The sequence below is a fragment of the Chelmon rostratus genome, chromosome 5 (assembly GCF_017976325.1).
Source record: "Chelmon rostratus isolate fCheRos1 chromosome 5, fCheRos1.pri, whole genome shotgun sequence".
Lineage (NCBI taxonomy): Eukaryota > Metazoa > Chordata > Actinopteri > Chaetodontiformes > Chaetodontidae > Chelmon > Chelmon rostratus.
Window position 1 is genome coordinate 5873449 of NC_055662.1, and position 12569 is coordinate 5886017.

The 12569-nt window shown below is 44.9% G+C and overlaps 1 protein-coding gene across 1 annotated transcript in view; it reads left to right on the forward strand.

Moving 5' to 3' along the window:
• Positions 1-9605, forward strand: part of cux2b (cut-like homeobox 2b) — an 80094-nt gene extending 70489 nt beyond the window's left edge. The window contains exons 11-22 of the mRNA XM_041937965.1: positions 1108-1299; positions 1405-1463; positions 1564-1612; positions 1824-1923; positions 2290-2919; positions 4073-4174; positions 4351-5189; positions 7334-7499; positions 7694-7999; positions 8082-8270; positions 8374-8650; positions 8792-9605. Of these exons, the coding sequence (XP_041793899.1) occupies positions 1108-1299; positions 1405-1463; positions 1564-1612; positions 1824-1923; positions 2290-2919; positions 4073-4174; positions 4351-5189; positions 7334-7499; positions 7694-7999; positions 8082-8270; positions 8374-8650; positions 8792-9605 (3723 nt within the window). The remainder of the gene's footprint in view (positions 1-1107; positions 1300-1404; positions 1464-1563; positions 1613-1823; positions 1924-2289; positions 2920-4072; positions 4175-4350; positions 5190-7333; positions 7500-7693; positions 8000-8081; positions 8271-8373; positions 8651-8791) is intronic.
• The last annotated feature ends 2964 nt before the right edge of the window (positions 9606-12569 follow it).

Consider the following 12569-nt stretch of genomic DNA (forward strand, 5'->3'; position numbering starts at 1 on the left):
ATTATGCATTGTTATAAACAATCCACCCAAGATTCTGCAACATAGTTAAAACAGTTCCCTGACGACCAGCCACAACATTCAGATACTGTTTTCATGCTAATGCAGCACAGATAATAATAAAAGAGTGCAGAATAATCTAATACTTACAGGGGCCATGAGTATTTTCAGTTTAAATTCTTTAAGTACATTTTGATAATAATACATCATAGTTTTAGTTAAGCGTCTGAATGCAGGACTTTTGCTCATAATGGGGTACTTTGAAATTGTGGTAATTTAAGTAAAGGATCTGAATACTTCTCCCACCACTAGGACACCTGTTTTTTTGCCACCTTGTAGGATACCCAGGCAGCCAGTGAGTCAGCACTCTGTCTGCTGTAGAGATGTCTTCTCCCTTAGACTTTGTTTTGAAGTTTTAGTCGCTGAAGGTGGTGCACATTTTCCTGTCAGCCTTTTGACAAAACACATTTATTCTTAGACTGGGACTTTGACTTTATTCGACAATGACCTCTCAAGGATGCATATGGACATAGCTCCCCATATGCACAAAAAATGACAATGAAAATTAAATAACAGGTATTGCCCGGTACTGGACAAATACAACACTGTAAGAAGAAAAATAGAGAAATTCTTGAATGTAACCATTATAATTTTAACAAACTTAATAAGATTGGTTCCTCTTATGATCTTGCATTTTCAAATTTGACAGTACCTGGTTTAATTTAGCCTTTTAATAACTGTGTTTCTGCCTTAATCAAAGCAAGGACAAAGTACCGTAAAAAGACAATCATCACCTTGATCACCTGTGAAATGTACAGTACAAGGTCTTAAAACAACGATTATGTAATTTTTTTAACTTGCTTTTAATTGGTATAGAAATGTTGTGACTAGTACATTATTGCCAGATACAGTCACTTTGATAAATGAGACTGCGGTATTAATTGTTACCTTATCATCAAGTCAAAGACTTTCCTACTGTCTGAATCCTATCAACACTGCAGAGGTTGTGATTCACAGGCTCGTCTCTTACATTTTCTCCTCTCCTCACTCCGTCCATTCCCTTTTTCTCCCCCTCACACCCTGCGTCGCTTCTCCTTCTCACCCTGTCAGGAGAAGAATGAGAAGGGCGAGGCGCTGCCCTCCCAGCTGGAGGCCGCCTTGCTGGCTAAAGACCGCGAAATCCTCCGTCTTCTTGAAAATATCCAGCGGCTGCAGTTCACGCTGCAGGAAGTTCAAGAGACCTCGGCCAATCAGATTTTAGAGCTGGAACGCCAGCTGGCCTATAAGACAGAAGCTATCGAGGTGAGTGGCTCCCACACATGAGGGGGGACATAACAAGATGAACACATCCTCAGTGGCTCTGATAATAATGAAAGAAAACATGCTGCTCCGTGTTTTCCATTTCAGAGATTAGAAGCTAAACTGCAATCCCAGATGGACTACGAAGAAATTAAAACTGAACTCAGGTGATCATTTTAGTGTATACTGAACGTGCAACTCCTTCACAATGATATGAATTTAAATCCAAGAAATTGACTTTCTCTGCATGTTTGTTTGTGTCTGTAGTATCCTAAAGGTCATGAAGCTGGCTTCAGCAAATGGCAGCTCGTCCCAGGTATACATGCTCCTGCACCATCTCACTGCGCACACAACAAAGCAGACCTTTGGTTTCCTCTTAGAGTTCCCCTGCTGTCAGAGAAGAAAAACTACAGCAGTGTCATTGAATGCTTCACTGATCGTCATCCATTATAGGGATATCTACAGCCACTGTAATTGATAAATTGAAAATTAACAGCGTTTGTGTGTGTGTGTGTGTGTGTGTGTAGGATTCTGCCAAGGCTGCAGAGGCTCTTTTGCTGGATAAAGAGGCCTTTCTTCCATCTCACAAATACCTGGTGGATAAGGCCCGAATTTTGCACAGCATTGGTAAAATAAATGTCTTTCTTGTTTTATTTTCTTTTTGTTAAACCTAGTTTTAATTAGTTTACCCCATGATACCGCAAGGAGAAGCAGTGAGTTTTGTCATCTTCTAAAAACTCCTCATAGTTCACCAATTGCTTGGCACTCACTGGACAGGCTCAATCAATTCAGGAGTCAGTGTTTTTACACTTAAATCTCTTTGCATAAACTGAGCCTGCGAACTGTAGTCCAGAAACCAAGTGAGTTCATTCATTAAGTATTTGTTATCAGCTGGATAATAATTAGCTGGTTTGATTACGCTCATGCTGACGTCATGCAGCTCCATGTGTTGCATGTGAGCTCGGTGTGTGAACGTGTGTTTTCTGTCGTTAGATGATGACCAGTCTGAGGACACAGGCAGGGAGACAGGCAGGCCGCCCGCCTCCCACTCGTCCTCCTCTCAGGCAGATGGCCGCGCCTCCCCCAGCCCCGGCCCCCCCACCCTGGACGGCTCCTCCTCCAGCCACGATCTACCACGTCCCTTCTCCGTGTCGCCGTGCTCCGGGGACAGGCTGTCGGGAGACCACATCCTTCACAAGCAGCTGCTCTCCCCTCACTTTAAAAAGGAGGGCCTCATGGCTTTTCCCACCGCCCTCTATGCAGCCAAAGTCGCCCTCATGTCCGCCACCCAGGGGTCTGCGGGGGCGGGCAGCGTCGACGCCGGCTTGCCCAGTGACCAGTCAGAAAGCGGCAGCTCGACCGCAGGGGACGACGACCAACTGGACACAGCAGAGATCGCCTTCCAGGTGAAGGAGCAGCTCCTGAAGCATAACATTGGTCAGCGCGTGTTCGGTCACTATGTGCTGGGCCTCTCTCAGGGCTCGGTCAGTGAGATCCTGGCGAGACCCAAACCCTGGAGAAAGCTGACTGTGAAAGGCAAAGAACCGTTCATTAAGATGAAGCAGTTCCTCTCTGATGAACAGAACATCCTGGCACTTAGGACCATCCAGGTCCGCCAGAGAGGTGAGTGGGGAACACGGTGACATGGCAGAACTCTATTTGATTCTGCTACTTACAATGTCAGGATGTACAGCTTTACAACAGAGACCACTACAGGAAGAAGCAGGAGAAATCAGACAGACAAGTCATTTCAGTGACCATATTTTCTAAACCATTGGCTCGAAAAAAAAAGGCCTGCACATGTTTGCAATAACAGTTAAACGATAAGTCTGGTGATATTCTAGATTTTTCTCTCTGTCGACAATCTAACAGACTAACAGGTGTTGTGTTTGTAGCCAAAGCCTGTGTTTCTTATTCCTCTGTGCTTCATTGTTGTCCAAAAACACATCAGTGAGCCACATGGTTCCACTGACTGACATGTTCCTTCATTCACATGAACATGGGCACTGTAGTTTATTTTGCATCCGTCCCACACACACTGTCCTACTGCTGGAAACGCTCACTAGAATAAATGTACATTAATCCGCATCTGTACGTGCCACGTGTCTGTTAAAGCTACAGTACCCAGCTCCTACGTCTTCAGTAGGATTGAATGGACTTGGGTTTGGTCATTTTATTGGATTTGTTGACATGAAAGTAGCTTTAAGTGCAGTAAGTTGAACCAGCAAGTAGTTGTGCATAAACCAGTGGTTATTAGCAGTGGACAGTTATGGTAACTTTAATGCTCACACCCTTGATTTATCTGGAAAATAGATTGTTTAGATATAATAGTGAAACATGTAGCCAAAGTTACCAAAATAAGAAGCATGTTGTTAAAAAAAAAAGTTCTGGAGAGTATTTAAGGGATTTCCAAGTGTGTGAAGCTACTATGTATTTGTAGAGCCAATGTAATCATGCCGTCTTGTTTTGGTGGCTTAGCTTCTGGACCTGTGTACGTTTACACCTTCTAATCTACTTGGACCTCATCCTTGGCTTCTTCGCGGCTTCCTCTGCCATGTTTGTAGTGTTACTTTTAAACTTTGTTTTCTCCCTAGATTCACGGCTTTTGAAAGTTGAGCTTCCCGTATACTGCAACCTCAGACAGCACACGCTCAAAGGCAGCCATTGATCTACCAGTCAAAAGCAAAGCCTTGGAACTACTCTCTGATCAACCATCCCACTCACCCCCTCCTCTCTCCTCTCTCTCTCTCTCTCTTTCTGTTACCCTCTGTGGCAGGGAGCATCACTCCGCGCATCCGAACTCCTGAAACTGGGTCAGACGACGCCATTAGGAATATCCTGGAGCAGGCCAAGAAGGAGATCCAGTCCCAGAGGGGAGGTGAGGATGGAGCGGCGAGTCATAAGTCATCGTTAAAAGCCATATTGATTGATTTTTTTTTTTTTATTGACAATGATGTTTACTGTTTTTATTATGAATTTCGATCACAGTTTTATTGCATCTAAATTGGAAAGTGGATTTGAGAATTCATCGGCGTGTGGATCTTTCTTGTTTAGGTGATGGCAAGTCGTCCCTTAGCAGCTTATCAGGCAGAAGCAGTAACGGTCCAGGCAGCAGCTCGGATGAAACCATAAAGAACATCCTAGAACAGGCCAGGAGGGAGATGGAGGCCCAGCAGCAGGCCCTGATGGAGATGGAGGCCTGCGGGAGGGGCCCGACTGCCAGCTCAGGAGCTCAGATCGAGCGTCCAGGGCCCCCCGAGCGATCCAGGGGTCTGCCTTTACCCGTCTCCATCAAACAGGAGGAAGGAGGCTGCGTTACAGTCTGCATGGCCAACCCCATCAGCAGCCCCCAGACACCGCTCAGCGTCCTCTCCCCGGCCGCCTTCGTCCAGAACATCATCCGCAAAGTCAAATCAGAGATCGGCGAAGCGGGCACCTACTTCGACCAGCACTGGTCTCAGGAGCGGAGTGCAATGGTGCTCGGTGGAGGAGGTAGCTCTCTGCCCTTCAATTCAGTCTCTCCCTCGTTGTCTTCCTCCTCCTCTGGGCCCTCCGCCCTGCCCCGGCCCTGGCCTCGTCTGGAGAACGGCGAGTGTCTCCCCAACAGCGAGGAGGCGTCTGCCGCCGAGGACGAGCTGGGGCTGGGCCGGCCAGTGGAGGTGAAAGTGGAGTCAGACACATCGGTAAGCGGAGAGTCTCCTGGCCCTGGCCCAGGAAGGCTTTCCTACTACCCAGCGTACATCCCCCGTGCCCTCAAGCCCACCGTGCCGCCGCTGACTCCAGAGCAGTACGAGATGTACATGTACCGGGAGGTGGACACCATCGAGCTGACGAGGCAGGTCAAGGAGAAGCTGGCAAAGAATGGCATCTGTCAGAGGATCTTTGGTGAAAAGGTCAGATGTTGCTCTTTCTTATTAATAAATAGAGAAAAAGCACATGCAGGCTGCAGTACAAGCAGCCTGCTGAGGCATTCCTGTTTCCTGTGTGCTGCGTATTTGTCACACTGGATGTTGTCAGATCTTCAGGCTACGTGTAATATTGACTGCAGTAAACTAACTGAATACAAAACACGTTTCTATTATTTATCTGAGGGACAAAGTAATCCAACTATCAAATCATCCATGTGAAAAAGCATTTGCCCCCTTTAAATGTAATAATAGACTGCACCAGTTTGGCAGCAATAACTGCATCAGAATACTTCTTCTAATTTTATATCAGTACTTCACTTCGCTGTGGAAGAATTTTAACCTGTTTGTAATGCAGAAAGACACATTTGAAGTGCTTCACTCGAGCTGTTGTGTCTCTGTTGAGTTCATGTTAGGGCGTTGTCAAGGCCACAACAAAACTTAAAGTCTTGTTTTTCACCCACACATCTGCTTTTGTGGTTTGGATTATTGTCTTGTGGGGCAACACAGCTCACGGACGGATGACTGGACTCTGCTTTTATAGAACATTTTGGCACTGAGCAGAGTTCAGTCCTGAGCCTCCCCACGCCATCACACAACAGCCATCCTGTTTGACTGTTGCTTCAGGTACAGCTCTGCACAGGTACCCCAGCCCCGCAGAAAAGTGCCTTTGGTCTGAAATGTTGTATTAGCTTTACAACAGGTATGTAGTGGAACCTGTTTTGTCTGAAAAGTTCCACTTTTAACTGCTCTTTGGGTAGAACATTATCCTAAATGCCATCGTGAGATTTTCTGCAAATGAGTGATTGAAAAGAAAGCAATGGTTCCCACTTTGGCACTCTCCCTTAAGTCTGTTTTTTCACCTCTCTCTTATTGTGGGGCCACTAACGCTGTTCTTAGCTGAGAAGTCTACATTTCTTTGGATGTCCAGCTGTGACTTTTTTTGTCACTTCCTGGATGAGTTGTTGCTGCGCCCAAATAGAACCTCTGGGAGGCTGCCCACAAATTTCCCCACACTGCTGTAATCTCCATGCAAATAGCTCTCACTGTGGTTCGGTGGCTTTGCAAGCCTTTCCAGACAGACAGACAGATTTCAACAACTCATCTCTCCTGGAATTTCCTGTGTGGCACAGTGTGCTTGTGTGGTGTCTGTCTGTGTTCAATCATCCGAATCTAGTTATCAGTCAGCTGTTGCTCGTTGAGTAACAAAGTGCAAATACTTTTAAAGATGGGTGAGATCCGAGTTCCTTAAATTGATTAAATCTTTATTGTAAAATGTTGTCCTTAGATCGGATGTGACATTTTATCTCCAGATTAGGAACCATTCACACTTGACAAATAGAGGAATGGAGGAAATGTAGAACAGAGGAAATCAGGAAGGAAGAAACGTGTATTGACAACATTATGTTTTATTTATATTTTTTCCTGAAGCTACCGTATGTTTTATGTCAATGCTTTTGTTTCCAGAATATCCCTCTGGGTATTTTCCTAGGCACCTTCGTCACTTGTCACAGTTCAGCCTCTGTGGAGTAGATAACACATTTAGGTTTCATGGTGCAGATCTTACATTTTGATGATATTAAGGGTTCAAGTCTTGATTCTCCATCTTGGGCCTTTCCTTGAGAGGTAAATGTGTAAATACATGACTGCAGTAAAATATTCTTAAACTGAGTTACACCCAGGTTTATGTAAACTAATTTTTCTTGCACATTCAGGTGCGTGTTGACATTTTATTCATAAATCGAAAAAAAGGTGAACAAATAAAAACATAACATTACTTTTAAAAACTTTTTCTGTTGGTTTATGGCCACACATATTCTGGATTAATTCATGATCAATGATACAAATCCCACTGTGGCTATTAGATTTTCTGCTTTTGTTATCTCCATACAATGTGCTGCAGCTCTAAGTTAAATGAGTGGTTAGTATTAAAATAGACTCATGATGTATTGCTTCCCTCTAGTGGTTGTTTACTGGAAGTGTACCACTGAGGCTTTCCTGTATGTCAAAACCAAACAGATTCTTTTCTGTTGGAATAATAATTTGGAAAATCTACTTATAGATTTGCTGTTGATGCTGTTACCAGATAGCAGGTGTAGTCACAATATATTAACCTGCACTGTATGGGACAGGTGCTGGGGCTTTCTCAGGGCAGCGTGAGCGACATGCTGTCTCGGCCCAAACCCTGGAGCAAGCTAACCCAGAAAGGCAGGGAGCCCTTCATCCGTATGCAGCTGTGGTTACTGGACCAGCTAGGCCAGAGCCTCAGCCAGCCCCCGAACCAGGGCCATGCTCAGGGTGAGACTGCAGTTCACACACACTCACATCCATGCAATCTGACAAGAAAGAATCACACTTGAGATGCAACATATCGAACTTAAAAACGCAAAATTTGGAAACGGTTGCAGTTTTTCATACAGTAGGACTTCTGCAGTGGCTACACCTGGGGTAAGGGCTTACTGGGTTTTTTTTGCGATGCTTCCCACCTCCAGAAAAAAGCCCAGTGACGGCCCAGTCTTCACCCTCCCCACCTCCCAGCCCTGCGGAGAGCCACCCGAGTCCACTGGTTGAGCCTGTCAGCCTCTCACTGGAGAGCAGCAAGGAGAACCAGCAGCCCGAGAGCCTGGGGCTGGGGTTGACCCCCCACCCAGAGGGAGGGAAATCTACTCCCAGCCTCATGGCCCTGCATCAGCCCACAAACCCACTGGGTATCCAGGAGCTGGTGGCCATGTCTCCAGAGCTAGACACCTACACCATCACCAAGAAGGTCAAGGAGGTGCTAACGGACAACAACCTAGGTGGGTAGAAGTTCACACTGTGGGGTTGAGCTAATGAACGCAGACAAGTCCTACATAGACTTTCTATGTTTGTTTCCAACAGGCCAGCGTCTTTTCGGGGAGACCATCCTGGGTCTGACTCAAGGCTCAGTGTCTGACCTGCTCTCCAGGCCCAAACCGTGGCACAAACTCAGCCTGAAAGGCAGGGAGCCGTTTGTCCGCATGCAGCTGTGGCTCAATGATCCTCACAATGTAGACAAGCTGAGGGCCATGAAGAAGATGGAGAAGAAAGGTGGGGGCCCAGAGTCTATACTGTGATATCTTTCAGTACAGGTTTGAGAATTTGTCTGTGTTTTGTAATCCCCTTACGCTGTGTATCGCCGTCTTCCCTCCAGCCTATCTGAAAAGGCGGTACGGGCTGCTGAGCACCGGCTCGGACAGCGACTCACCCAGCACCCGTTCGGAGTGTGTGAGTCCGACCTTGGCCTCGCTGGACCTATGCCCCTACAGCCAGGTGAAAAAGCCTCGGGTGGTGCTGGGAGCTGAGGAGAAAGAAGCCCTGAGGAAGGCCTACCTCCTGGAGCCCTACCCCTCGCAGAACACTATCGAGATACTGGCCTCACAGCTCAAACTCAAAACTAACACCGTCATCAACTGGTTCCACAACTACAGGCCAGTCCACTGACCTTTATGTACTTTGCTAATGGCTGCCTCTGTTGTTTTTATTACTACTATACATTTACTTTGAGCTGCAGCTCAATATCTGATGTATTTGCCCTTCTGTGACTGTCTAACAGCAGTGTTTTTGTGCAGGTCCAGGATGCGACGGGAGGTACTGATGGAGGGTCTGCCAGATAATGACACAGATGCTGAGCACCACAGCTACTCCCCCTCAGTGACACGGAGCCCCCACTCTGATGGAGAGGAGAGGAGGCTGCAGCAGCCCTCAGGACACATCCACTCCAGCCTCCCTCTTAGCACCAACACAGCACTGCCTCATGTCAAACAAGAGGCAATAGACAGGGAAGACGAGGGGGAGGAGGGAAGGGAGGGCTCCATGAAACAGTCGAGAGCTCAGTGTTTTTCCACAGCAGTGCAGTTACCGCTGCTGAAAAGCGAACATGAGGACTCCATCGCCGGCTGCCGCGAGCCCCACTCGGCTGGCCAGAGCCTGAGGCAGGAAGAGGGCATGAGCAGCCAGGTACAAGGGCTCTACCATGTTGCAGTCTCCATAGACGGCCCCCAGAGAACCAACCAGTCCAGGCACGAGGGGGAAGACTCCGGAAAGTCACCCGTTGACCCAGTCAGCTTCAAGGCTTCTTCAGAGCCCTGCCGCAGCAGCCTGGAGGTCTCCCTCAACTCCCCCTCTGCTGCATCCTCGCCCGGCCTCATGATGTCAGTCTCCCCCGTCCCTTCCTCCTCTGCACCCATATCGCCCTCGCTGCCAAACCCGCCCTCGACAAGCACCAATCACAGCCTGGACCCTAACCCGCTGCCTCCCTTCCAAAGCCCCAAACTCAACAGAAGCACTCAGAGACGCAATGAGAAAATGGCCAACCTCAATAACATCATCCACAGGCTAGAGAGAGCAGCCAATCGAGAAGAAACACTGGAATGGGAGTTTTAAGTCCCCCTTTTACTTGTATCTAGTCCTGATGATCCTCGCGGCACACAGGAGAGTCTCAAACAGAATCTTCCTGAAGACTTGGACCGGAGCCTGGCTCCTGATGGCCTGTCCTCTCAGACTGATAACTCATAGGAAACATATGGCTGAATGCCCTACACAAACTTAAAGAGTTGAAAAAATTTATAATTGTGTATTTGTTTCTGTTTTTTGTTTTATTTTTTTTTTTTTTTTGATAATGCATACTACTTTTAAATATATGTGACAGCACTAGCTGTTGTTTTACCTATTGGACTTGACATGAAGACTTTTGCAGCTATGGTGTCATAAAATGTACACTGAAGTTCTGTAGATTGCCACTGGGTGAGATTAAAAAAAGACCCCTGTCTTAAGCCATTAAAAGCACTATAACTATTTGAAAAGAGACATTTGACCAAATTTGCTACTTTTTGAATAGCAATTTTTCAGATTTTGTCTGTAAGACTGGACAGTTTAAGTCAAGTAACATGAAATCCTATTACTGACTGAGGGATAGTCCTTTAAGACTCTAAATATTCAACATCTTGTATGTACTTAGTTTCTTGGTGATATGTTTTGAAATATTTGTAACTCACACGTATAAAATGTGGTTGTACATGTTGTAGAATTGTCTGCAATAGCCTTCTCTAAACCTGATGTAGCATGGTACTCACCTGACCCTGTTATCCTCTGTAGTTAGTCACCTGTGATTATACTTGAGCGAAAACAAGAGAAAAAAAAAGTTGAAAACCCTGCAAAAAACAAGAAAAAAGGAAACGTTAAATCTAATGAGTAGAGTACTGTTAGTGTTTTCTTTTTTTTTCTTTAAATAATCCTTGAGGTTTACAGTTTAGGGCCCTTGTGCTTTTGGTAGGAAGTGAAACATTGACTACACATGAGCACAGTTTACATGATTTCTTTCAGACTTACCTCTCTGACCCTCTAAGGCACTGGTTCTCAGACTGTAACAGGCCAAGACACAGGACACCTGGTTTACCTCAGATTATGTTGATGCACATCATGCTATGACCATGTGTTTCATTCTTAAACATAAACATGACCCACACTTATTTGAATCAATGGAGGGAAAGTACTCTGTATCATGCCTCAGACGTACAGAGATCAAACAGAGTTAAAGTTAACGAGCAAAATCTGTCTTTTACGAAGAATATGCTGCTGTTTGAGGAGATGGGGAGCTAATGATTCTGTTATATGTGTATATTGGGATCCTCCTCACAGGTAACACCTGACACGGTGCACTTTCTCAAAATGGGTCCTTTGCTGTAGCTGGAATAATGTGTGCTTGATCAAACACCTCAGCCTCTAAGCATGGAGATGATGCTTAGCTGGGCAGTTTGACATGAAAAGATTGGCACGAGTAACCCTACAGTGTTTCGAATTGATCTCGCTTGGGGCTAAAGCTACCAGTATGTGAGAGCATGATACAGTATGACCTCTCATCAACATGAAAACATCCAATCTGTAAGTACACTGTTTTCAAGGACACAAAAGGTTACAGGTATCCCCTCATATTATCTTTGACCACTTGTGTATTGTGTCTGTAGAAGTTTCTTTGTCATGCTTGCAAGATGTTCTTTATGTATTTTGCCTCTATTTTATACTCAAAACAGTTAACTAGATATTCAATACCTCGTGTATGAACTACTTACAGCACTTAGATTTTGATAATTGTGAGGACTCAAGAAAATTTCAAATATCAACATTATCCTAACTTAGTGTCCACAAGTCTTTGCCTTTACTGTATCGTTGAAGTTGGTAGTAAACACTTGCACATGTCTACATAGTTCAGAGGACTTGGATTGTATTATGTAGAGATATATATTACACAATTACTAAAAAAAAATACTATCTTACATTCTTGGAACAAAATGTGCTGATTATATTGAAATAGAGTGTACAGATTTAATAAACCAAACCCATTCAAGCCAGTTCTGGTCTGGCAAGCTTGCCCACGTTTTAGACCTTCTCTCAGGGTAGTCTTGCTTTTTAAAGCTTTACTGAAACAGTTGCTCTCATCAGTGGTGGATGATAAACATTATGTGGTGTAGAGAATGACTCCGTTATATATTAAATGGACCTGTGGAAGTTGTGTGTATATGGGAAATGCAACTTACACAGAAAGCGGTGGTTTGTTGGGGAGCTGTTGCTGTTTTGTAATTCATTACACAGATGTGTCAAAGTACAGTGTAGACTGAAACCACCAGGATGAAGCTAATGGGTTGCATTTTTGAGATCAGTAGACTTTGCTCTCTAAAATACTGTTTTTTGTTTTCTCTTGGAGCCACACAAGATTTTTCTCTGGTTTCCGTACCACCATTTTTTGTGCATAATATACTGTATGATTAGAAGTGGCATTTCTTCTGTGGAAATTTCATTGTCTCTCATGGTAACATGGACATATGACTGAAAAAGAAATGTATTTACCCAGACCATTATCTCTTCATGTAAAGCCCATCTCATTGTTTTGCATGCGAATCCATTCTAGTCACATGACGAGGGATAGACTGTGTTTTTGTGTTGTTGTTCTTGCACAGGGACATTGAATCAGCACTTAAAGTCTCTTACATTAGTGAAGTCCATGCATGGTGCAGCTGATAAATTTGGCTCTCACAAAGTCATCAGGAATCCAGTCAAATCTGAACCCAATATCGGCCCAGTAAACATGACTTCCAGGTAGATATTTAAATCAGGATTATTTTGTGCCATATCATATGCCTCATGCATTATCCTCACAGGAGTAATGCCTTGTGGTGAAGTGTGATTTAAGAGGGGTGTAGGGTTTTTTTGTGTCCCAGTTTGGAAAAAAGCTAAGCTTTTTGTAACAAGAGCCCTACACATTAGATGGTTTTATTTTATAATTGACATTTGTCACTAAACAGTGAAGTAATTGGTCAGCAAAATTTGAATGATTGCGTTCAACTCTGACAC